The sequence below is a fragment of the Eptesicus fuscus genome, chromosome 3 (assembly GCF_027574615.1).
Source record: "Eptesicus fuscus isolate TK198812 chromosome 3, DD_ASM_mEF_20220401, whole genome shotgun sequence".
Classification (NCBI taxonomy): domain Eukaryota; kingdom Metazoa; phylum Chordata; class Mammalia; order Chiroptera; family Vespertilionidae; genus Eptesicus; species Eptesicus fuscus.
The window spans coordinates 65,883,492-65,911,142 of NC_072475.1; the positions used below are offsets into that span (position 1 = coordinate 65,883,492).

Consider the following 27,651-nt stretch of genomic DNA (forward strand, 5'->3'; position numbering starts at 1 on the left):
CCAGATGTTTGCATCTCTCTGTAAATAGAATCATTGTGTAATTTAGAAAGTATACCTGCTACCAGTATAGATAAGTACATTAGTGACTAATGCTGTGTTGCTATCAGTGTTATGATTTCTTTCCAAAATTGTGGACAACTGTTTGATAAAGTTCTGAACAAAACAAAGAATAATCAAAAGTTTTTGGGTTGTAAAATACTTATAGTGGCCATTCATATGAAACATTATTTTTCACAGCCAGTGCTTTTGCCAGACCAAACTAATATCTTTATTAAATTTCACTGTGCTACGTCCTCTATGTTTGTTGGCTTGTTGGAAATCCTTTTGACTCTTCATTTTATTTTGCAGTTGTTAGCTATTGCTTCCAGTTTTGTATACCACCTGAAAGATACACCTTCTAGATTAATTTTTTTTTTAAAGCACAGTCTACATCAGTGTTTCTCAACCTTCCTAATGCCGCGACCCTTTAATACAGTTCCTCATGTTGTGGTGACCCCCAACCATAAAATTATTTTCGTTGCTACTTCATAACTGTAATTTTGCTACTGTTATGAATCGTAATGTAAATATCTGTGTTTTCCGATGGTCTTAGGCCCTACAGCAGCGGTTCTCAACCTGTGTGTCACGAAGTTAGCCAGGTGGCCTAAGACCATCGGAAAACACAGATATTTACATTACCTGGCTAGCGGTTCTCACCTGGCTAGCGGTTTTCACCTGTGGGTCGTGACCCACAGGTTGAGAACCGCTAGCCAGGTGGCCTAAGACCATCGGAAAACACAGATATTTACATTACCTGGCTAGCGGTTCTCACCTGGCTAGCGGTTTTCACCTGTGGGTCGTGACCCACAGGGTGAGAACCGCTGCTGTAGGGCCTAAGACCATCGGAAAACACAGATATTTACATTACGATTCATAACAGTAGCAAAATTACAGTTATGAAGTAGCAACGAAAATAATTTTATGGTTGGGGGTCACCACAACATGAGGAACTGTATTAAAGAGTCGCGGCATTAGGAAGGTAGAGAACCACTGGTCTACATACTAGTACTCCATTAGAATACTAGTAGTGACCAATAGAAACTCCTTTCCATCATAGCAATGAAATTGTATGAATTGTAGTTTAATAATTATATAATTGTTCTATCACGGAACACTGCTTTCTCTTTACCTATTCTCTTCCATCATCTATTTACATTCACTCATTGGCACAATTTAGTCCTCTCCTGTCCAATATAGTAGTGACTAGTTATAATTGAGCAGTTGAAATGTGGCTTGAAGAAATTGGATTTTAAATTTTAACTTTAAAAACTGATACTCAAAGTTGGTTGTTGGACAATTTTTAAAAATATATATTTATTGATTTCAGAGAGGAAGGAAGAGGTAGAGAGAGATAAAAACGTCAATGATGAGAGAGAATCATTGATCGGCTGCCTCCTGCACGCCCCACACTGGGGATCGAGCCTGCAACCCAGGCATGTGCCCTTCGCTAGAATTGAACCTGGGACCCTTCAGTCCACAGGCTGACGCTCTATACACTGAGCCAAACTGGCTAGGGCAATATGTTTGGAACAACTTGGATATGTAGATCTGTAAATTTTATGAAATGTAAATATAGACCAGATCTTTCCAATGAAAATGTGTGAATTGAGATGTGCTAGAAATGTAATATTCACTGGATTTTAAGACTTGGTATGAAAAAAGATTTAAGAAAAAATAAAATAATAATTAATAGTTGTTATTTTGATTACATGTTGAAATGATTTCACCTGCGTCTTTTTGGTTTGTTAATGTAGATATTAGTAAGTTATAAATTACATGTGTGATTCATTATATTCCTACTAGAGGCCTGGCGGATGGGAAAGGGATAATGGAAGTATATATTTACCTTTGTGGATCTAGTACAACCTATGTTCTGCCTCTGTCATTGTTGAAGCTGATATTAGGTAGGTGGGGTGGAGGAACAGCCCTGTTTTCAAGTCCAAAGTCTTCTCAGTTGTTAGTCCTCGAAAGTGCTGGAGTGAATACTTTTTTTATAAAACTACTTGACTCACATCCTTAATTATTTCTTTTGGATAATTCCCTAGGAATGATTTTTTTGGATCAGAAGGTACTGGCATTTTAAAATTTCTGATATTTGTTGCCAAGTTAACTTCAGAAAGATAATGGCAAAACCATCAACAAAACAACAAGAAAGCCCACTGCATGGGAAAACATATTTGCAAATGCTATCACTGATAAAGGTTTAATCTCCAACATCTACAAGCAGCTTATGCAACTCAATAAGAGGAAGATAAATGATCCAATAAAAAAATGGGCAACAGACCTAAACAGAATATTTTCAAAAGAAGACAGAAGGAAGGCCAAGAGACACATGAAAACATGTTCAAAGTCACTTATTATCCGAGAGATGCAAATCAAAACAACAATGAGGTACCATCTCACACCTGTCAGAATGGCTATCATCAACAAATCAACAAACAACAAGTGTTGGCGAGGATGCGGAGAAAAAGGAACCCTCGTGCACTGCTGGTGGGTATGCAGACTGGTGCAGCCACTGTGGAGAACAGTATGGAGTTTCCTCAAAAAACTGAAAATGGAACTCCCATTTGACCCAGTAATCCCACTCCTGGGAATATATCCGAAGAAACTAGAAAAACCAATCAGAAAGGATATATGCACCCCTATGTTCATAGCAGCACAATTTACAATAGCTAAGATTTGGAAACAGCCTAGGTGCCCGTCAGCAGATGAGTGGATCGGAAAACTGTGGTACATCTACACAATGGAATACTATGCTGCCATAAAAAAGAAGGAATTCTCATCATTTGCAGCAACCTGGATGGAATTGGAGAACATTATGCTAAGTGAAATAAGCCAGTCAATGAAAGAAAAATACCACATGATCTCACTCATTTAGGGATAGTAAAGAACATTATAAAGTGGTGAACAAAAAGATAGATACAGAGACAGTAAAGCATCAAACAGACTTTCAAAGTACAGGGGGAAAGTTTGGGAAAGGTGGGGGAGTTATGAAATCAAACGAAGGACTTGTATGCATGCATATAAGCATAAACAATGGACGCAAAACTCTGGGGGGGGGAGGGCATGTGTGGGTGTGGGGTGAGGGGGGTAATAGTAAGATATGTACACATATAATACCTCAATAAAAATATTTAAAAAAAAAAAAAGAAAGATAATGGCAGTTTATACTGCCAGCAATGTATGAGCATTCCCTTCTGTTCTCCAAGAGCTGATGGAGAAGTTGAGGGGCTCTCGGAAAAACTTTAAAGAAATGGAGGAAGATGTTGTGGCTGCCATTTCAGCCATGGAGTGGTATAAAATACCCTTATCTGAGATGATAGAAATAACTAATAGTTTTTCTTTTTTTACTAATAGTTTCTAAAAGTTGATTTTGAGGGTATCCTATATAATAAAAGCCTAATATGCTAAGTGTCTGGTCCTCCGTTCAACCAATCAAAGCATAATATGTTAATGATATGCTAAAGCCGCTCAACTGCTCACTATGCTGTGCACTGACCACCAGGGGGCAGATGGTTGACCAGTCGCTATGACGTGCACTGACCACCAGGGGGCAGACACTCCACCTGGTAGGTTAGCTTGCTGCTGGGGTCCAGCCAATCGGGACTGAGCAAGACAGGCTGGACACACCCTGGAGCCCTCCCGAGATCCCTCCCTGGCTGGCCAACCTCCTGCTTCCCTCCCTGGCCCCAATCATGCACAGGTGGGGTCCCTCGGCCTGGCTTGTGCCCTCTTGCAATCCAGGATCCCTCGGGGTATGTCAGAGAGCTGGTTTCGGCCGATCCCACAGGCCAGAGCAAGGGGCCCCACTAGTGCACAAATTCATGTACTGGGTCTCTAGTATTCACATAAAAGCCTTAACTGTAGTTTTGCTTTGCTGATTAGGTGATAAATGGTATGTATGTTTTTCTAGTTAAGTTGAACATTTCCCACTTGTACTGACCATTTCTTACCTTTGTGACTTACCTGTTACTTACCAAGTTTTTAATTTGGATATTGATTACTTTTTTACATCAGATTACAAAACAGAGATAATGTTCTTTAGGAAATGGGTTGAAACATTCAAATTAGTAAATATTGTTTTGTAATCTGATGTTAAAAAGTATGCCAGTTTATGACACACATCATTAGAAAAATATTTTTTTGCAGTGTAACTTAAGTTTAAGCTATGATAAGCAAGGAAAATATTTTTTACTTAGGGACATTTTAAACATTTTTTATTTCTCTTTCCAGAAAACTAAAGTATATGTAAAGATATATTTGAAATCCTGGCCAATATGGATGGCTCAGTCGGTTGGAGCGTCATCCTGTGCACCAAGAGGTGCAGGTACACCAAGAAAGAGATTGCTGGTTGGATTCCTGATCAAAGCACAAGCCTGGGTTTCGGGTTCTGGGTTCCATCCCCAATAGGGGGCGTGCAGGAGGCAGCTGATTGATGTTCCTCATCCATATTTCTCTCTTCCTCTCCCTTTCTCTCTCTCAAAAAAAAAAAAATCAATATTAAACTTTTTTTTAAAATAGCTGAACAAAAATGATATATTTGGCCAAAACCGGTTTGGCTCAGTGGATGGAGCGTCGGCCTGCGGACTCAAGGGTCCCAGGTTCGATTCCGGTCAAGGGCATGTGCCTTGGTTGCGGGCACATCCCCAGTGAGGGGGTGTGCAGGAGGCAGCTGATCGATGATTCTCTCTCATCGATGTTTCTAACTCTCTATCCCGCTCTCTTCCTCTCTATAAAAAATCAATAGAATATATTTTTAAAAAATGATATATTTGGATTTTCCCCTCTCTAGTCTGGGTAGTTTATTACTTTTGTAGCTTCCATTATCTTCAAAAAGGAAACTTACTGTAATCCAAAAGCATCGAATATAAAGCAATCATGTTTTGTAGTTCAGTGTGGCGCTAATCACTAATGATAGTTCACATTGGGGTCACTAGTAAGTTTTTTGACCTGGGCCTTGGTTTCTTTATCTTTAAAGAGAGTAGCTTGAACCTGAACAAAAATGGCTAACTATTCTATTTCATATGATAGTTCTGATCTGTTGGTAGTATCTTAATCAATGTTTAATAAGTCAATAGCTTTTATAAGTGCTTAGATTACCAAAAAAAGGTGATGTCATTGGTTAATACCTACTATGACTGCTGTGGAATGTATGTCCCATGTTTGCCATTCCTGATCTCTATCATCTCTAACTTTCTAACAAGAAACAGAACTTTGGAATCATATTTGAATTGTTATCTTTCTTTATTTTGCTCTTGTGTCTTCTTGAGACTTGCTTTCTCATACTTCCCCCCCAATGGCACTTTTATTTTTATTTTTTATAGCTATTAACATGTCCTCCCCTGTTAAGCACAGAAACAGAGGTGAGCCAAGAAGGAAAGAGATGGACTCTGGGATTTTTGAATATTTTTTATGGCCAAAAATATAATGAGGGAGGGAGGGAAGACTAGGCCAGTAGCCACAATTAGGTGATGAAGAGTTTTATATGTAGTATTATTTTAATTTTATTTGCTAGGTTATTTTTAATTGATTTTTTAGAGATCAGACAGACAGACATTGATTTGTTGTTCCAGTAATCTATTCACCCATTGGTTGATTCTTGTATATGCCTTAACCAGATCCCCGCAACCTTGGTGTATTGGGACAATGCTCTAACCAATTGAGCTACTCTGCCAGGGCCATAGCTGTTGAAAATGTTTAAGCAGAGAAGTAAAATGATTGGATTTGTATTTTATATTATTCTGACTGCTTTTGATGGCTTTGTCTCCTTTCCTCTAGTCTTACTTCCTTTCATTAGGCTAGAGGTTTTGGATTCAAATGATGGCTGAACCACACTCCCAAAAAACTATAGGAAAAGATTATGAAGATATTTGGGAAGCAGAATTAACGGGGATTAAAATAGGACATAAGACTACATCTAAAACTACATTTCTGTATTTTATGAGTGGGTGGGCTATTGATAAAGATAGCAAATAAAGGTAGATCCTTTAATTTCCTATAGAGAATGATTCCTTCGGTTTTCAATGTGTTGAATTTGATATTCCTATAGAGATAACTAACTGGTAAGCAGTTAGAAATATATGTTTGTTCTGGTCAAGGGCATGTACCTTGGTTGTGGGCACATCCCCGGAAGGGGGTGTGCAAGAGGCAGCTGGTCGATGTTTCTCTCTCATTGATGTTTCTAGCTCTCTGTCCCTCTCCTTTCCTCTCTGTAAAAAATCAATAAAAATATATTTAAAATAGAAATATATGTTTGGATTCAGAGATTTCGCAGTATAACAATATCAACATTTAGGTAGTCGTAAGAAAAAAGCCAGAGCTGGGAAGGAGCTCTCCTAGTTGAACATAGGGATTCTTTTTAGATTATAGCCTTGAGTAGACTGTGTCCATGTGTGGTTAGCACTTCTAGTACCCAGCTAAATAATTACTGGTTTTATACACATGATACTTGCAGTCACACAGCTTGGAGAGCTGATCCACCCATCACCACTTTTTTGATACCTGCTAAACCTATCTAGAATAGTGACTCTCTACCAGGGTTACACCTCCTGCCCACCCCAGAAATCTGGGTAGTGTCTGGAGACATTTTTGGTTGTCACAATGGAGCAGGATGGAAGAGACTAGAGATGGTAGCTGATCTTGCACTGAAATGGGAATTTTTAGACAGATCAAAAACACTCTGCGCATGAAGTGACCAAGCAGTTAAAATTTTGTGCCAAGGTGCAGTTAATACCTATCTAAAATATAAACAGGCTTTAACAGCTTTCTCTGTACTTCATTTTCTCTTTTTGCTTTGTGACTTTAAAAGTCAGAATTTGTAGAAGAGGACCCACTATCGTGTAGTCATGTCTCCATCTTGTGGCCTTGCAGAATATTGCCACTGAGTTTTGTTCTTACAATTATAGACATAATTGAGATTACCTTTAATAAAAGCTAAACATTTGAGTGCTTATTATCTGATGTTGGTGTGCTACATACTTAAGCAATATCTCATTTTATCACACTGGTCTTTTATAAGCCAAGAGTAAAGGTTTCCTACTACCATTTTCTAAGTTCAAAGGTTATGTATTTGACTGAATAATAGAGTGATCTTGTGGTGCTGGCACAAAATAATATCTAATGGGTTCTAGAAAGTAAAAGGCAAGTAGCTATGTTTTCCCAGATCTAAGGACTTGGTACACTTTTTTTTTATCCTCACCTGAGGATATGTTTTTATTGCGTTTATAGAGAGAGAGAGAAACATTGATCAGTTGCCTGCCATATGCGCTCTGACCGAGGATTGAACCTAAAACCCAGGCATGTGCCCTGATGGAATCAAACCCGAGATCCTTTGATGCATGGGATGACACTCCACAACCAACTGAGCTACACTGGCCAGTGCTTAGTACACATTTCTGTGAGCACTTCTGTTCCATCAGTCTGTCTCCCCTTTTAGATCCTTAGTCTAAAAACTTTGGTATGAAGATGCATTGGGGTTTGTTATGAATTTGAAAAACAAGAAAAAAATAACATGTCACATGAATTTACTTGAGCTAAGAGAATCATTTTGTGTCTTTAATAACTACTGTCCTCAAATGGGTTTTTTAAAAATATATTTTATTGATTTTTTACAGAGAGGAAGGGGAGAGGGATAGAGAGTTAGAAACATCGATCAGCTGCCTCCTGCACACCTTCTGGGGAAGTGCCTGCAACCAAGGTACATGCCCTTGACTGGAATCAAACCTGGGACCCTTCAGTCCGCAGGCCGATGCTCTATCCACTGAGCCAAACCGGTTAGGGCTGTCCTCAGGTTTTTATAGTTACGGTTTTAAGCTCCAGTGGCAATAGGAACCTGGGACAGAACAGATAAAGTAAATGAGTAAAACAAAAGAAATGTAAGCTTTGTGCCCACCAGTGTGGTTTAGTGGCTGAGCATTGACCTATAAACCAGGAGGTCACGGTTTGATTCCTGGTCAGGGCACATGCCCAGTAGGGGGCCATTCAAGAGGCAGCCGATCAATAATTCTTTCCTCGTTGCTGTATCTCTTTCTCTCTCCTTCCCTTCCTTTCTGAAATCAATATTAAAACCAAAAAAATGTAAGCTTTGTGTAAAATAATTTAAATATTAGCAACCAGCTTAATTTTTTTTTAAACCACATGGCTGATTTAACTTTTAGGCCAAGAATTAAGGGGTTACCTACAGAGTAGAGGTCTTAAACTGGTAAATTAAGATAGTCTACATTATTAAATTATATTAAGATTTTTTTCTGAAGTAAGCAGTCAGTGCAGTGATTAACTCAGGTTTTGAGTTGGACCATTTTGAATTTGAGGCACAGCTCTTCAACACTAGCTAGGTCACACACATAGCTATAGTAAAACATTCTGTGTTATAGAGGAAATGATTAACATTTTATGTGAAATCCATTCTAATCAGAAAGCATATTTTTTCCACTGATGTATTCCACTTCTCTGCCCACTTTAATTTAGAAATTTACACATGCAGTGAGAAGTTTATTAATTTAGATGGATGCTAATTTTGTAGGGTTAACATAAGCTTAACTACAAAAATAAATATTTTAAGGTGAAATGTGGGAATCTGAATTTTTAACAGGCAAGGTGATTCTGGTGTATAGCTGCGTTTGAAATCCATTCCTGGATTTTGTGACACTGCTTCTCCAGATATTTTCCCTACTCATGTGAAAATTATTTCTCAAACATCTTTATGGGTTCTCATTCTTTTTACCCCTAAAATATAAGTGTTACTTTTGGTAATTCTGTGTTTAAATATTCTCACTATGGACATTCCTTGGTAATGTGATCTTTTCCCATAATCAGAGGATGTACATTATGCATTTTTTAAAAAATATATTTTTATTGATTTCAGAGAGGAAGGGAGAGAGAGAGAGAGACAGAAACATCAGTTATGAGAGAGAATAATTGATTGGCTGTCTCCTAGATGCCCCCTACTGGGGGTCGAGACTGCAACCCAGGCATGTGCCCTCGACCAGAACCAAACCCGGGACCCTTCAGTCCATGGGCTGATGCTCTATCCACTGAGCCAAACCAGCTAGGGCCATTATGCATTTTTCATATTCCAGGAAATAATTCTCAAAAGGGAATTCTTTTCTTATGAGTTAAATTAATGTAAAAAGTCTAGGTACATTGCTTCTATCTAATTTATTTATCTACTGAACACCCACATTGCTCCCAACATTAGGCATCGTTTAAAAGTCAGGACATGTAACTATTCACACTATGATAGGCTATCCTGAGACTGCTGAATGTAGAAGTGGGGGAGGTCTGTACCAGAATGGAAGACTCATTGTCATCCAGCTCTCATTCATCTCTTGTATAAACTGAGAATTTGGTATAGCTAGAAATTGAGGAGATGTGGTTTGTTAAAGGTTTGAAGTTGTTACCTCCTTTTACTTTTTCAAATAGTAAAGAATAAGTAAGGCTTCAAGTATTTCCTACCATGAGTTTTAATATCAAAAATAACATCTTTGTTCTTTCCTAGACAAAGTTGCTGTAAAAGTTAACAAAATACTCCAGCTTTATGTAATATTTGCCTGTTTTGTTTTTTGTTATGGAAATTTTCAAACACATACAAAAGTAAATTGTGCAGTAAGCCCTCATGCATCTAATTCTAGTAAGTAGAATTCCCTTGTTATTTGATCTTTGCCTGACCCATATGTTTCTGTTTCCCCTTTTTGCTGGAGTACTTCAAAGGAAATCCTTGTTATGCAGGCATATCCGGTTTTATTGTGCTTCACAGATACTGCATTTTTACAAATTGAAAGTTTGTGACAACCCTGGTTGAACAAGTCCATTGACACCATCTTTCCAATACACTTGCTCACTTTGTGTCTCTGTGTTACCTTTTGATAATTCTTGCAATATTTCAAAGTTTTTCATTATTGTTTTATTTGTTATGGTGATCTGTGATTTTTTTATGTTACTATTATAATTATTTGGGGGTGCCCTGAACCACACCACTATAAGATGGCGTACTTAATAAATGTTATGCATACTCTGACTGCTCCACTGATTGGCCAACCCCTTCCCTGCCTCTCTCCCTCTTCTCCAGCCTCCCTATTCCTTGAGACACAACGATATTGAAATTAGGCCAGTTAATCAACCTACAAGCGCCTCTAAGTGTTTGAGTGAAAGGAAGATTACATGTCTCTCACTCTAAATCAAAAGCTAGAAATGATTAAGCTTAGTAAGAAGACATGTCAAAAGCTGAGAAAGGACCAAAGTTAGGCCTCTTGCACCATTTAGGTTGTTGAATGCAAAGGAAAACTTTTAGAAAATTTAAAATTGCTAATCTACTAAACACATGAATGGTAAGAATGTGAAACAGCCTTATTGCTGATAAGGAAAATTTTTAGTTGTCTGGATTAAAAATCAAACTGGCTACAACATTTTCTTAGGCCAAAGCCTAATCCAGAGCAAGGCACTAACTCTCTTCAATTGTTTGAAGGCTAAGAGAGGTGAGGAAGCTGCAGAAGGAAAGATTGAAGCTAGCAGATGTTGGTTCATGCAGTTCAAGAAAAGAAGCCGTCTCTATAACATAAAAGTGCAAAGTGAAACAGCAAATTATCCAGATCTAGCTAAAATAATTAATGAAGGTGGCTACACTATAAACAACAGATTTTCATTATTAATGAAACAGTCATATTGGAAGAAGATACCATCCACCACTTTAATAGCTAGAGAGAAGTCAATGCCTGGATTCAAATGACTCTCTTGTTAGGTGACTTTTAAGTTGATGCCAGTGCTTATTTACTATTCTGAAAATCTTAGGACCCTTAAGAATTATACTAAATCTAGTCTCTTTATGCTCTAGAAATAGAACAATAAAACCTGAATGACAGCACATCTGTTTGCAACATGGCTTACTGAGTATATTTTAAGCCCACTGTTGAGATCTGCTCAGACAAAGATTTTTAAAATATTACTCGTTGACAGTGCACCTGGTCACCCAAGAACTCTGCTGGAGATGTACAAGATTAATTTTTTTTTGCCCGCTAACAATATCCATTCTGCAGGGCATGGATCAAGGAGTAATTTGGACATTGAGTCTTATTATTTAAGAAATACAGTTTGTAAGGCTTATAGCTGCCATAGATAGTGATGACTGATAAATTTGGGCAAAGTAAATTGAAAATCTCCTGGAAAGGATTCACCATTCTAGATACCATTAAGAACATTTGTGATTCGTGGGAAGAGGTAAAATAAATCAGCATTAACAGGAGTTTGGGAGAAGTTGATTCCAACCTCATGAACGACTTTGAAGACGTTAGTAGAGGAAGTAACTGCAGATGTGGAAATAGCAAGAGAACTAGAATTAGAAGAGGAATTGCTTCTTATGATTGAGCAAAGAAAGTGGTTTCTTGAGATGGAATCTTCTTCTGATTAAGATGCTGTGAAGATTGTTGAAATGACAAAATAGGATTTAGAATATTATATAAACTCAATTGAGAAAGCAGCTGCAGGGTTTGAGAGGATTGACTCCAATTTTGAAAGAAGTACTACTATGTGTCAAATGCTATCATACAGCATTGCATTTTACAAAGAAATAGTGAAAGGAAAAGTCATTCAATGCGGCAGACTTCATTGTCTTATTTTAAGATATTGCCACAGCAACCCCAGCCTTTAGCAACCACAATTCTGATCAGTGAGCAGCCATCAACATCAAGGCCAGACCCTCTACCAGCAAAAATCATGTCTCAACTCGCTGAAGGCTATAATGATGGTTTGCATTTTTAGTAGTACTTTTAAATTAAGGTATGTACTTTTTTAAAGACATAATGCTATTGCACTCTTACTAAACTACTTACAGTGGAAACATAGCTTTTAAATGCACTAGGAAACCAAAAATGCATGTGACTCACTTTATTGCAGTATTTGCTTTCTTGTGGTGATCTGGAACCAAACACAATATCTCCAAGCTATCCCACTTTATATCTGTAAATCTTCAGTATGAGTCTTTAACATACAAGGACTTTAAAAAAAACAACAACAACAATACTTTTATACCTAATATCATATGATCTAATACCCAGTCTATATTTGTTTTTTCTCATAAGTCCTGTAAAAGTCTTTTAAAGATAGGTTTGTTCAAAGCAGAATCCAAAAAGGTCCACACATTGCAGTTGGCTATAATGTCTCATGATCTCTCTTTTAAAAAAAAATGTTTTTATTGATTTTCAGAGAGAGAGGAAGGGAGAAGGATAGAGAGAGAGAAACATCATTGAACAGTTGCCTCCTGCACATTGCCTACCAGGGTTCAAGCCCTAAACCCCAGGCATGGTGCCCTGACTGGTAATCAAACTGGTGACCTCTTGATTCATGGGTCAGTGCTCAACCACTGACCACATTGACTGTCTCATGTTCTCTTTTATTTCATTTTAATTCTTTATTGTTTAAAGTATTATATAAGTCTCCTTTTCCCCCCATTGACCTCTCCCCGGCCACCCCCACCCCCCAGCACATACCCTCAACCCCCTACTGTCTGTGTCCATTGGTTATGCTCATATGCATGCATACAAGTCCTTTGGTTGATCTCTCACCCCCTTACCCCCTGCCTTTCCTCATAGGTTGGACAGTCTGTTCAATGCTTCTATGACTCTGGTTCTGTTTTTGTATATTCCACAAATGAGTGAGATCACGTGATACTTACCTTTCTCTGACTGGCTTATTTCGCTTAGCATAATGCTCTCCAGGTCCATCCATGCTGTAGCAAATGGTAAGGATTCCTTTTTTACAGCAGTGTAGTATTCCATTGTGTAGATATACCAGTTTTCTAATCCACTCATCTGCTGATGGGTACTTAGGCTATTTCCAAATCTTAGCCATTGTAAATTATGCTGTTATGAACATAGGGGAGCATATATCCTTTCTGGTTGGTGTTTTGGTTTCTTGGAATATATTCCTGTAAGTGGGATTACTGGGTCAAATGGCAGTTCCATTTTTAAATTTTTGAGGAAACACCATACTGTTTTCCACAATGGTTGCACCCGTCTGCATTCCCACCAGCAGTGCAAGAGGGTTCCTTTTTCTCTGCATCCTCGCCAGCAGTTTTCATTTGTTGATTTGTTGATGATAGCCATTCTGACAGTTGTGAGATGGTACCTCATTGTTGTTTTGATTTGCATCTCTCAGGTGATTAGTGACTTGGAGCATGTTTTCATATGTCCTCTTTGGAAAAGTGTCTATTTAGATCCTTTGCCCATTTTTTGATTGGATTGTTTATCTTCCTTTTGTTAAGTTGTATGAGTTCCCTATAAATTTTGAAAATTAACCCTTTGCACTCGCTTGCTTTTTTCTCGATTCCTTTATTCTAATGCTAACCATGTCGAGTCACACTCGACATCCGAGTGCAAAAGGTTAAACCCTTATCAGAAATAACATTGGCAAATTGTCTCATGTTCTCTTAATCTGACAGTTCCTTCTCCTTTTAAAACAAAACACACAAAAAGCTTACTTTAGAATAGTTTGAGTTATAGTTTTAGATGTACATTTGTGAAGATGGTAGAGAGTGGTTCCAAGTTTTCCTATATGTAAAGAACTCTTACAATGCAATAAGATAAGCAGTCTAATATAAAAATGGGAATTCTTAGAATTAATGTAAAAATTACAAGTTTATTTACAGGCCTAGACCATGGACAAGAGATTTAAATAGACATTTCACCAGGTAAAATGTACAAATGGCGAATAACCATACAGAAAAATACTCAGCATCATTAGTCACTAGAGAAATACAAATCTAGTAAGATATGACTTCACATCACTTAGAATGGCTATAAACAGAAAGGCAGTAAAAAATGTTGGCAAAGATGTGCAGAAACAGGAATTATAGGTGGAAAATTAAATGATGCAGGTGCTTTGGAAAACAGTTTAGTAACTTATTAATTTTCCATTACTGCTGTAACAAATTACTACAAACTTAATGGCTTAAAAAACACATATCTGTTACCTTAGTTCTTAAGACAAAACTCTGAAATGGGCTTCACTGGACTAAAATCAAGGTATTGGGAGGTATAGTGATGTTTGAGTAGTATCCTTCCCAGACTCCTGGAATCTCAGTGTGTGATCTTTAGAAATAGGGTCTTTACAGGTGTAATTAAGATGAGTTCATATTCGCTCTGAGTAACTCAGTTGCTTAGAGCATTGTCCTGATATGCCAACATTGTCAGTCAATCCCCAGTTAGTGCAGACACAGGAATCAACCAATGAATGCTTAAGTAAGTGGGACAGCAAGTCAATGTTTCTGTCCCCCACCCCCTTCCTCCTTTCTTTTCTCAAACCAATAAATAAAAAAAATTTTTAAAAATAGTGAACTTGCCCTAACCAGTTTGGCTTAGTGGATAGAGCTTCAGCCTGCGGACTGAAGTGTCCCAGGTTCAATTCCAATCAAGGGCATATAACTTGGTTGAGGGCACATCCCCAATAGGGAGTGTGCAGGAGGCAGCTGAATTGATGTTTTTCTCTCATCGATGTTTCTAACTCTCTATCCCTCTTCCTCTCCCTCTCCCTTCTTCTCTGTAAAAAATCAATAAAATATATATATTTTAAAAATAGTGAACTTGTTTTTTTTTAAAAAAAAAAAAAAAGAGGCATACTCAATCAGGGTGGACCCTAAATCTAATGACTAGTGTCCTTATAAAAAGAGGACACACACCCACAGAAGACTATGAAGATGGAGGCAGACAGTAGAGTTGTGCTGCCATAAGCCAAGAAATACCTGAGACAACTACAAGCTGGCAAAGGCAAGGAAGGATTCTACTCCGGAGCCTAAGAGCCTTGACTGAGATAGCATGAGAGTATGGTTCTGCTGACATCCTGATTTTGAACTTCTAGTCTCCAGAACTTAGAATAAAATTTGTTTTTCAAGCCACTTTTGTGCTAAATTTTTTAAGGCAGCTCTAGGAAATTAATACAATAGGATTATGTTTCTTCTAGAGGCTTTAGATGAGATTGTGTTTTCTTGCCTTTTTAGCTTCAACAGGCCACCTACATCCCTTCATCTTCCAAAATAATAGCATAGCATCTTCAATTCTCCTATCTGCTTTTGTTATTACATCTACTCTAACTCTTAAGGACCTCTGTGGTTAATCTTCCCATCTCAGATTCTTAATTACATCTGTAAAGTTCATTTTCCTTGTGAAATATTAAAGATTTCTGGGATTAGAACATGGACATTCCTAGGGTGCCATTATTCTCCCTATTTGGGGCAGTTTCTTTTAAAAGGTAAGCATATTTGCCATAACCCAACATAGCCTATTATAGGTATCTACCAAAAAAAATTAAAACATGTTCACACACAAGACTTGTATGTAATACTAATAGCATTATTTATACATGGAGGCCCGATGCACGAAATTGTGCAAGAGTAGGCCTTCCTTCCCCCGGCTGCCAGCTCCGGCTTCCCTCTGGCACCCGGGACCTGGCTTTTCTCCGGGACCCGGGCTTCCTTCGCAGCCCCAGCTTCATCCGGAAGGACATCCGGCCTCATTAGCATATTATGCTTTTATTATATAGATAGCCACATCAGGTGGTAAATGGGTTTTAAAAATGTGCCATAGTAATACAATGGAATACTATTCAACTGCTGACATAGTATAACATGGATGAAACTCAAAAAATTATGCTGTATGAGAGACGTTGCAAAAAAAAAATCACATCATTCTATTTGTATGAAATGTTCAGAAAAGACAAATCTATAGAAAATAAATTTAGAGGTTGGCTTTGGTTTTACATCAGATAATGCATATGGGAATTTTGGGGTGTAATGTGAATGTTCTAAAGCTGAAGTGAGATGATGGTTGCACGACTTTGTAAAGTCTAAAAATCATTAAATCGTGTACTTAAAACAGGTGTATTTTCTGGTATAATAAATTAAACCTCAAGAAGGCTGTTTAGAAAGAAAAGTGAGTGAGGATGTAAAGGAGTGGGAATGGACTTCATGCACCTAGAAATCTTTGTGACATTGACTTAGGCAAAGATTTCTTCTGACACTAAAAAGCATGACTCACAAAGGAAATTCATCAAAATGTAAAATTTCTGATATGTGAAAAACTATTAAGAAAATTTAGAAAGCCATAGACTGGGAGAAATCATTTACAATATACATAGCTTACAAAGGACATCCTATATAATAAAAGACTAATATGCAAATCGACCAAACGGCAGAATGACTGGCGGAACAACCGGTCTCTGTTTTGCACACTGACCACCAGGGGGCAGTTGCTCAATGTAGGAGCTGCCCCCAGCCTGCTGGTCCTGACCAGCTGTGGCAGTGGATGGCGGGTCGGGCCCAGGCCAGGCCAGCTAAGGTGGGTGCCATTGGGCCGCCCCCCCCCCCCCCCATTCTCCTTGCTGGTCGCCCCACAGATTGGCCCTGATCGCTGGCCAGACCTAGAGACCCTACCCATGCACGAATGTCATGCACTGGGCCTCTAGTGCAGTGGTCGGCAAGCTCATCAGTCAACAGAACCAAATATCAACAGTACGATTGAAATTTCTTTTGAGAGCCAAATTTTTTAAACTTAAACTTCTTCTAATGCCACTTCTTCAAAATAGACTCGCCCAGGCCGTGGTATTTTGTGGAAGAGCCACACTCAAGAGGCCAAAGAGCCGCATGTGGCTCGCGAGCCGCAGTTTGCCGACCACGGTTCTAGTGTGTTCTCTTACATCTTTTGTCAAATATTATTTGACCATAATGGTGTGGGTCAATTTCTGGGATCTTTGTTCTGTCCCATTGCTCTCTATGCTTGTTCTTGTGTCAGTACCAGGCTGTTTTGATTATAATGGCTTTGTTAGTATAGTTTGATATCTGGTATTGTAATCCCTCCAACTTTGCTCTTTTTCAAGATTTCTGAGGCTATTTGGGGTCTTTTTTTTGGTTCCATATAAATTTTTTGAATAGTTATTCTAGATCTGTGAAATATGCCATTGGTATTTTAATAGGGATTGCATTGCATTTATAGATTGCTTTGGGTGGTATGGACATTTTAATGATGTTAATTCTTCCAATCCATGAACACAGTATATACTTCCACTTGTTTGTATCTTCCTTTATTACCTCTTATTAGTGTCCTATAGTTTTCTGAGTACAGTTCTCTTACCTTCTTGGTTAAATTTATTTAAGTATCTTATTCTTTGTTCATTTTTGCAGTGGTAAATGGGATTTTTTTGTTTGTTTCTCTTTCTCAGAGTTCATTATTATTGTATAAAAATGCCATCTATTTCTGGATGTTAAATTTGTATCCTGCTACTTTGCCGAATTCATTGATTAAATATAGCAGTTTTTTGGTGGAATCTTTAGGGTTTTTTCATGTATAATATCATGTCATCTGTGAATAATAATAGCTTTCTTTCCTCCTTTCCAATTTGGATACACTAACTGAAATGAAGAATAATTTACATGGAATTAATAGTGGAGTAGATGAAGCTGAGAAACCAAGCAGCAATTTAGAATGTAAGGATGCAAAAAATACCCAATTGGAACAGCAAAAATTAAAAAGAACCCCCCAAAATGAGGATTGTAATTGGAGCCTCTAAGACAACTTTAAGCATACCAACATTCACATCATGGGGGTGCCAGGGAGAAGAGAGAGTGCAAGAAATTTGAAAACCCATTTTAAAAAATAATGACAGAAAACTTCCCTAACCTGATGAAGGAAATATACATATTTATCCAGGAAGTGCAGAGAGTCCCAAACAAGGTGAACCCACACAGGCTCACACCAAGACACAGCATAATTAAAATGCCAAAGGTTAAAGACAAAGAGAGAATGTTAAAAGCAGCAAAAGAAAAGCAGTTCGTTACCTACAAGGGATCTCCCATAAGACTGTCAGCTGACTTATCAACAGAAAATTTGCAGGCCAGTAGTGTTTGGCAAGAAATATTCAAAGTGATGAAAATCAAGGACCTACAACCAAGATCACCCAGCAAAGCTGTTATTTAGAATGGAAGGCCATATATAGTGCTTCCCAGACAAGAAAAAGCTAAAGGATTCAATCACCACCAAACCCTTATTATATGAAATGTTAAAAGGTCTTTAAGAAGAGGAAAAAAAGATTAAAAATCTGAACAGTAAAATGACAATAAATACATATCTGTCAACAATTGAGTCTAAAAGAAACCAAAACAAAATGAAGGAACAATCAGAACCAAAACAGACTCGTAGATACAGAGAACATATTTTTGTTGCCAGGTGGGAGGGGAGTTGGGGGTTGGATGAAAAAAGTAAAGGGATTAAAATGTAAAAATTGGTAGTAACAGAATAGTCATGGTGATGTAAAGTACAGCATAGGGAATCTGTATATATAAAAGCCTAAGTGACCACACGACCGTTCACTATGACACACACTGACCACCAGGGGGCAGACGCTCAACGCAGGAGCTGTCCCCTAGTGGTCAGTGTGCTCCAACAGCAGGAGCGCCACTCAGCTGACTGATAGGCGCCAGATGCTGGGCTCATGGCTGGCAAGCGCAGCGGCAGCAGGCATAGGGGCCAGGATGAGTAGGAGCGGCGTGGCGCCCGACCCCGGCTCCTCCCTGGTCGCCTGCTGCTTTGTGCACTACTACATCTCTCGGGGGATGCCTGATGGCTGGTTTCGGCCTGAAACTGCCAGTCCAACATCCCCCGAGGGGTCCTGGATTGTGAGAGGGCACAGGCAAGACTGAGGGACCCACCGGTGCACAAATCCATGCACTGGGCCTCTAGTATAGTCAATAATAATCTAATAACTATGTATGGTGTCAGATTGATACAAGATTTATCAGGATGATCACTTAGTTATATAATGTTTACTCACTGAGGTGTACACCTGAAACTGATGATGTCAACTGTAATTGGAAAATATAACATGATTTTAAAAATAAATAAAAGCTAAGAAAATTGATCCCCTAAAGGCTGAAAAATCGAGGGACAGCTAATAGTTGATAGAAATAGAAAATTGCTGATGGATTTGAATAGACCTCATTAACAATTACCTTAAATCTAAACAGAGTAAATGCTCCAATTGTCAGATTAAAGGAATAAGACTCTTAAGTATATACTGTTTACAAAAGACATTTTCAATATAAGCACACAAAATAAGTTAAAAGGATGCTAAAAGATACACTATGGACATTGATTAAAAGAAAATCGTACCGAAACCGGTTTGGCTCAGTGGATAGAGCGTCAGCCTGTGGACTGAAGGGTCCCAGGTTCGATTCCGGTCAAGGGCATGTACCTTGGTTGCGGGCACACCCCCAGTGGGGGGTGTGCAGGAGGCAGCTGGTCAATGTTTCTCTCTCATCGATGTTTCTCTCTCCCTCTCCCTTCCTCTCTGTAAAAAAATCAATAAAATATATATATATTTTTTTAAAAATAATAAAAAAATAAAATAAAATAAATAAAAAATAAAAGAAAATCCTATGTTGGAGAGGGAGAGAGAGTTAGAAAAGAAACATCAGTGATGACAGAGAATCATTGATTAGCTGCCTCCCACACTCCCCACACTGAAGATCGAGCATGTAACCCAGCATGTGCCCTGACTGGGAATTGAACTGTGATCTGGTTCATAGGTCGGTGCTTAACCACTAAGGCATGCTAGCCAGGCCAAAGTAGGTTTTAAGACAAGGACTAGTACAGCAAAAATAGATAAGAGGATCAATTCATAACAGTCCTGAATGTTTATGCTCTTTAATAACATAACTTGAAAATACACGAAGCATACTATCTTGATGTGCAAGTCCTCATAAAATTTGTTCTCCTTCCTCTCCCACCCCAGCTTCCACATTTACACAAAGCACACTTTGTCTTACCGTATTACATTGCCTATAGTTTTGGGAATTCATAATTGCTGCTTTGTTCATGTTCTACCCTTTCCTTAGGATGCATTTTTGCCCTCCCACAAAACAAACTTCTAGTCATCCTTCACAACCTTTCTCAGGATCACTTCTAGTATTATTTTTATACTTTGTGTGCCTATGCTATTACTAGCATTGTATTATATATACTTAAGTGTAAAGTCCTTTGCATTCCAGGTGTTAGCACATAGGTGTTCATATATTGATTTATGCTTTGAGTAAGCAACTTTGATGTTTGTGAGAACTCTAGAAAATTTTAGATCTAGTACCGTTAGAACTCTTTAAAGCTCTATTCAAGTGATGTTCTTGTTTTCTTAACATTTCTACATAGCCCTCTATGTTTATGCCTTTGATACTACACATTCTTTGCTAAATTATGTAAGTTGATAATATTACTCTGCTATATTTAGAATAGCCACTTCTTAAAATAATTCAGAGCTAAGTGATCAAGATTACAGAAGTATTCCATTTCAATCAAAGTTAAACTGTATTTGAAGGTGAGTTTGCTGACAGTTACATTTAATAACCACTTTAAAATTCTGTTCATAGCATATTCTTACAGTCTATTAATAATCAAACTTGCTTAATTCCTTTCTTAAATAACTACCAGACAATTCTATTATAGTTTTAAAATTCTGTTTTAAAATATGTAGGTATCTGCCTGTTTGTCCATAGAAAATACTGAAAGACTCTATATGTCAGTTATTTATGGTCTTAGTCTTATAGGATATTTTCATTTCCTAAGTAATTTATATGGTAATGGCCTGTTTTTTTCTGTTTTGTTTAGTAAATCAGCACATGTGTATTTTAAAATTATGCAAGGAAAGATCAAACTGCCTCTTCCCTAATGATTCAATATTGTGTTCTATATTTAGGCTTGATTTGTCTACCCCAGTGGAAACTTTTTTTAGTAGTTAACTTTTATTAGATTCAGCCTAGCACACTGCACTTTAACCACCTTTTCCTTCTGTATAAAGACAAGAAAGACCTGATTTTGATCCTTTTAAAAATTATAAATATACGTGAATCCTGGTAATTACCCAGAAATCATTCTTAATTTTTTTTTTAATTAAAGTTCTTTCACTTATAATTTAGAAGCTTGACTTCTGTGTTGTGTTTGTTTGTTTTGTTTTGTTTTTCTTTATTATTGTTTAGTATTGGGCTTCATAATGTATTTTTCAATTGCTTGTTGTTGTTAATCATCACCCAATGATAATTTTTCCATTAATTTTTGGAGAAAGTGGAAAAGAAGGAGGGGTGAGGAGAGAGAGGAACATCAGTGTGAGAGAGACACATTGATTGGGGCCCCTTCACCTTGCAGGCTGACACTCGAAACACAGCATACCGGCCAGGGCTTAAAAACTTTTTAAAAAATATATATTTTTTAAATTGATTTCAGAGAGGAAGGGAGAAAGAGAGACAGAAACATCAAAGATGAGAGAGAATCACCGATAGGCTGCCTCCTACATGCCCCCCAACTGGGAATGGAACCACAACCTCCTGGTTCATAAGTCGATGCTCAGTCACTAAGCCGCTGGCCAAGCTCAGTCACTTTTAAAATACAGAAGCTAAGTTTTTTTTGTGTGTTGTTGTTAATCGTCACCTGAGAATATGTTTATTGATTTGAGAGAGAGAGTAAGGGGGAGACAGAGAGAAACATCAATTAAGTAGTTGCCTCCTGTATGTGCCCTGACTGGGGATCGAACCCACAACCTTTCGGTAATGCTCCAACCAACTGAGCCACCCAGCCAGGGCCAGAAACTAAAATTTTTTAAGTGCAATGGGGTGATTTTTAGGTAGTGTGCTGTAAATCTAACTGATAAAACTATAATATACTAGGTGTACCAGTTAATAATGCGGATTTTTTCAATAGATGGAGTTACATATATGTTGATATATATGCGATTTGATATGTATGCTATTTTGTTGTATTGACAGCAAGCTTCAAAACTTCATATGTCAAATTTTCAGATTACCACTTGTTCCGATCGATGGCACACGCACTTTCTGAGCAGCACTTCAAAACATACAAAGAAGTGGAAAATTGGGTCTCTGAATGGTCTGCCTCAAAACAAGAAAAGTTCGATTGGGACGGTATCGACAAATTACCTGAAAGATGGGAGGAATGTGTAGCTAGTGATGGACATTACTTTGAATAAAGAAAGCACTTTTGATGTTTCTCTTGAAGTTATGTTTTCTTTGATTACAAAATCCGCATTATTAACCGGTACACTTGGTAGTTAAAAGAAATTACTGCACCCAGTTTGTGGTGCTATATACTAAGTTGAAGAGTAGCATTATGTTGCCTGGTATCACTTGTATGTGGAATCTTATAAAAAGACAGAAAGGCAAGTATTGCATGGTATCACTTACATATGGAATCTAAGAAAAACCTCAGAAACAGTACAAAAGTGGTTGCCAGAGTAGGGAAGAAGGGAGAGATTGGTACAAGGGTACAAACTTTTAGCTACAAAATGCATAATGTTTGAGGATCTAATGTAAAATATGGTGACTATAGTTAACATTGTATTGTATAATTGAAATTTGCTAAGAGAGTAGAACTTAAATGTTCCCACACACCAAAAATGGTAACAATGTGAGGTGATGGATGTGTTAATTAAATGGGAGAAATTCTTTTAAAAAATAATCGATCTATATATATATAAAAGCCTAAGAGACCGTTCAACCAGTAGCTGTGATGCACAATGACCACCAGGGGGCAGACGCTCAGACCGGTAAGTCAGGTTGCTGCTGGGGCCCTAGCCCCAAATCTGGTTCACCTGCACCAGATTCCCTTTCAGTGTGCATGAATCCATGCACCGTGCCACTAGTATTTATGTAAGATGTGATCCTGTATTTTAAGGAATCCTGTATTTTATAACATATCAGTATCTGCCAATACAAAAAGCTGTGGGCGGTAAATGATAGGTATGTGAGCCCACTACATTTTAATAATGAAAAGGTTTGGGGTACAATGTTCAGATTTTAAGAAGACATACAAGATGTTCAAGGGTAGTTGCTCGCAATTAAATGAAAAACGAAATAAAAATGAAGGAGAATTGAGGCAGGAAGGCTAAAGTTCCAAATGAACATAATGGTCTGTAATCGGGGAGGAGGGGAGAGTTGTTTGGTTTTTTTTAAGAACTGTAATACATTTTACTGTTTTCTAATTATCTAAATTTTAATATTTCAGAGATGTTGTGTTAAAAATTACCTACAATTTTGACCACGTTTTTTGGAATATGCTTTTAAATTTTTTTATTCATTGACTGATATTAGGAAGTGAGAAACCTCTATTTGTTGTTCCCACTTGTTTATGTATTCAATGGTTGCTTCTTGTATGTGCCCTGATTGGAGATCTAACCTGTAACCTTGATGCTTGCTAACCTACTGAACTACCCGGCCAGGGTCTTTTGAAATACGCTTTAAATATTTTTTGTATATATTAACATTTTTTTGTATATATTAACAATTTTTGTATCTATTATATCTATAATAATAAAAGCGTAATATGCTAATTATACCGGACAACCTTTTGAATAAAGCCGGGGCTGCGAGGGAAGCCCAGGTGCCAGAGGGAGCAGCCAGGGGAAGGAAGGCCTACTCTTGCACGAATTTCGTGCATCGAGCTTCTAGTATACATATATATATGTATATGTAGTTGGAATATGCTTTTCACCCTATAAAACAATATATCAACACTGTCTTTCTGTGCTAATAATATATATTAATGTTCATGCTTTATTTAGCCAGTTCCCTTTTGATGGACACTCTGTTTTGTTTTGTTTAGTTTAGTTTTGTTTGCTGTTATAAAAGTGTAATGAGCAACATTTTTGTTTAGCCATTTCTCCAACAGTTTTAAAAACCTATGTGCCTGTATTGCAAATGATTATTTAGGGCAGCGGTCGCCAACTGGTGATCCGCGGACCACTGGTGTCCCTGAATTCCGAAAGGTTGGTGACCGCTGAATTAGGATGTATTGTTTGTATTTCCTGCTGTTGACCAATGCCATTGTGATATGGAATTAGCACTGAAAGAGTAGGTAGGACCTACAAGGTTTTCTAGCTGCTTGTTTGGTATCAGATTGTTTTATTTTTTAACTCATTTTTATTTGATGTTTTCTTTGAATGTTTTTATCACCTGTTAAAAATTTTAAGAAGACAATGTATATAAGCAGCTCTACTAATGATATTGCTAGTGATAGCAGGAAGAAAAATTATGTAGATGCTGTTCAGGTTTGTCTTGTCACATTTGATCAACCTTTATGGTAGTAAAATTGACTTGATCTATTAAAAAAATTTTTTTGTTGGCAGCTCTGTTACTATAATTTGGATTATATTCTTAGAATAAATTTCTAGAGTGGAATTACTTGGAGAAAGGAGATGCCTTTTTAGGCTTTTTGCTATACGTGCTAGATTGTCTTCCAAAGATATAGCCACTGACAGTCCCACCGGCCAAGTATAAGAATCCCATTTGCTACCACCTTGCCAATATTAGGTATCATCATTCTTTTTAATCAGTAAGAGATGTTTTATATTTTCTGAACCAGAGACAACAAGGAAAACTTTGACATTTATATAGCATATTATTCTGAACTTTTTAATATTTGTTGTTTACTGTATTTGTCTCTAAATGTATACAAGTGTGTAAAAACTAGGAATTGAATCTTAATGTAATGACTGGCAAAATCTGCTTATAAATAGTATTAATCTTAATAGGAATAAAAAGTTACTATAAAAAGATTAAAATTTTTAATCATGTAAAAAAGATTTGGTACCTTTTTAATATGTTCATTTTAACAAATGTAGCTAATTATATTTTATTGAGTACATTTTGGTTTGTTCCAGTAGCCGGATCGAGCTGGGAGATGTGACACCACACAATATTAAGCAGCTGAAGAGATTAAACCAGGTCATCTTTCCAGTCAGCTACAATGACAAGTTCTACAAGGATGTGCTGGAGGTTGGCGAGCTAGCAAAACTTGGTATAATGTTTTTTTTCTTCATTTGTTTATGCATGTTCTTGACCCTTAGTTTTTAATAGTAGAGCAGGAAGGTTTAATCTCCTATTTTACAAGTGAAGAAATGGGAGTGCTCCAGATTCTGAGAAAAATCTCAGAGAAATCAAGGCAGAATATTTGAAATTTAAAAGGAAATGCTACATCTTTTATTTAGTGTGTGCCTGTGTGATTTCCCATATTTTGCTTTAATCTAGATGAGAATTAAATTTCTAAGACGGTATAAGAGGTTTTTGAAGCTGTTGAAATTCAAAGTAGCTGATAAAACTTAAAGCTGATAGCAACAGTTTAGTCCTTATAAATTGTGTTGTTTTTAAATTGTTGCTGAATTTATTAAAGTAAATGACTGCCAAATGCTGTACTTCATTCCTGACATTTAACTATGCAACTTGCCCTGGAGTGAAGTCCAGGTGGGAAGGGAATGTCCCTTGTCTCTGTGGGCAGGGTTCCAAGGGCCTCATGCACCTTCCCTGGGCACCAGACCAGTTAGTTAACATGGGGCTCTGGGCATTCCAGTCACAGCCACCTGTGGACATTTGGGGCTGCGGGGAGCGGGGGAGCAGAGCCACTATGGCAGACGTTGGCCACTGTCATCAGCAGAGGAAATGGCCTTTCTGATCCATCCTGTTCCTTCTACCTGCATGGAGCTATACCTACTACTCCTTTCAAGAATCCACAGCAAACTTTATGCAGGACTCATGTACTTAAAACAAAAATGCCCAACAGGAAAAAGCATGTCCATTGAGTTTTAAAATAACAAAAATCACCAACTCTTAAGTCCTCTGGGACAATTTTCTCAGCTTTTGGGGAAATGGAAACATGTATTCCTACTTGTAGAAACACATGCAAGGCAAGCCGTTGTGGAATGGACACACGGAAAATTTCCCAGTGCTTAATTTTCAAGGTACTTCATTGTTAAAACAGGTCACAACACTAATCCTCTGGCCTGTGTGCCAGTGTATAAGCTACAAATGCTTGCCTGGCAGCTGAGGGCCATTCTGTAGTAGCATGTTTGAAAATTGAATAAAAATCCATTAAAAAAATATTTAAATAGTTTCCATAGGAACACAGATAACTGTGACCCCGTCGCCTAGGCCTTCCACATTATTCCATCTGTGCCAACTCCACTTACAAAGACATTTCAAAACTAACAATAATTAAGTTAATGGTCCCCCCAAATCCCTTAATTCAAGCTACACCCCCATAACAGCTACAAGAATGATTGAAGTATAGGCTGCTGAGAGGCGTTTCATCCCACTCTCCCAGGTACAAGACACAGGCAGAGCACTGGCGTCCTGCTCTTCCACTTCGAGTGAGAAGTCGTGGTTCTGGACTTTCTGCATCAGTTGCCATGTCGGCCCTAACAGCACATAGTAAATAGTCGTCCTCTGGAATTCATTGAAAGTAGAAGCAGCAGCAAGGGTGTAAGCACCCATGTTTTCAAAGAGCATTCAGTCTCCAACATGCATCTTAGGCAAGCCACAGCGCTCTACTATGTGATGGAGGCTGTCACATGCTGGCCCCCAGATGCTGGATGGATAATACTTCTCATCTGGTTGGGCCTCTTCTGCAGAAGGGACTTCACGTGCACATGATCATAGAGGATGCAATTAAATGATCCATATACTCCATTATTCACATAATATATAAAGGTTTTTTCACCTGACTCCTCTTCATCATCAGAGCCTGTTTGTTCCTTTAATACCAGTTTTTTGGCAGTGATGTTAACTGCAAGTGTGAAAGCTGATGCAACATAGTATCTGCCTGGCTCAGCTATGAGTATCACTCCCAAGTCTGATGGAAAATACTTGTCCAGGGCTGGGTTGATTACACTGACGATCTCAAATTTAAGCTTTGCATCCTCAGGTCCAGGAAAGCCACCACCAATATCCAGCAGATATACCAACCTTAGCTCCCATGTCAAAGACAACAGCGGGCATCAGAGATGGCCAGCATGAAGGTCTCAGGGTCAATACAGCCACTTCCATGTGGAAGCTGACACTGATGGCATCAATGTTTAGCTCCTTTGTTCTAAAAGAAGCCTGCTGCTGGTTTTGAGTAGGGCATCAAATTTAACACTGAGGTGACAGACAGCTTTGGAATCATTAGTAGCAATCCACAAAACCAACTTTGCCTTTGGATGTGCTCTAGCAACTTCCATCAACTTGACCTTACTATGGAAAGTGATCATCTGGACTCCTTTATTGGCAGCATATTTAATCTGAGATACTTGTTTACAAGGATTTGCATAGATAATCCTCTGGAGGCACCGCAAAACTCTGCATCAATTGTATTTCAGTTTTGCTGGCACAGTCAAATCCTGTCCCAATGGCAGCAAAGGGTCTTCACTATCGTTCTATTGTCATTGCAGTTCTACTGTCGGTGACCCCGAGGAAGAGCTTTTAACCATTTCAGAAGTTTCTTTAGAATGTCTCCCAGGTCCACAACATACAAGGCATCCTTATCATCGGAAGAAGAGACTTCATTAATTTTTTGGTCCAGAATGTCCATGGCAGTAAAGCCTTCATCAAGGAAATGGCAATCAAACTCTTCATTTACTAATGTTGTTTATGTTCATGGTTTCTGGATGTTCTGAAATGCAACACAAAGGAAAACGAAGATATGGGAGTTAGAAACTATTGCCAGCTGTTCACAAATGCAGCTCTCCAGGAATTCCAAGTCCAGCGGAAGATGGGTGTCCTCTTAGTGTAGCAGTGGGAATGCCCTTAGGCAGAGAGCCTCAAGCCAC

At 38.0% G+C, this 27,651-nt stretch overlaps 1 protein-coding gene and 1 pseudogene across 2 annotated transcripts in view; one reads left to right on the forward strand and one right to left on the reverse strand.

Annotated features, from left to right (window-relative positions):
- NAA50 (N-alpha-acetyltransferase 50, NatE catalytic subunit) overlaps window positions 1-27,651 on the forward strand; it is a 39,128-nt gene that overhangs the window by 5,706 nt on the left and 5,771 nt on the right. The window contains exon 2 of one of the 2 annotated variants that reach the window (XM_028153310.2): window positions 24,733-24,869. In XM_028153310.2, the coding sequence (XP_028009111.1) occupies window positions 24,733-24,869 (137 nt within the window). The remainder of the gene's footprint in view (window positions 1-24,732; window positions 24,870-27,651) is intronic. The other variant, XM_028153311.2, reaches the window with a different exon arrangement.
- On the reverse strand, window positions 26,096-27,523 carry LOC103290788 (ornithine decarboxylase-like; annotated as a pseudogene).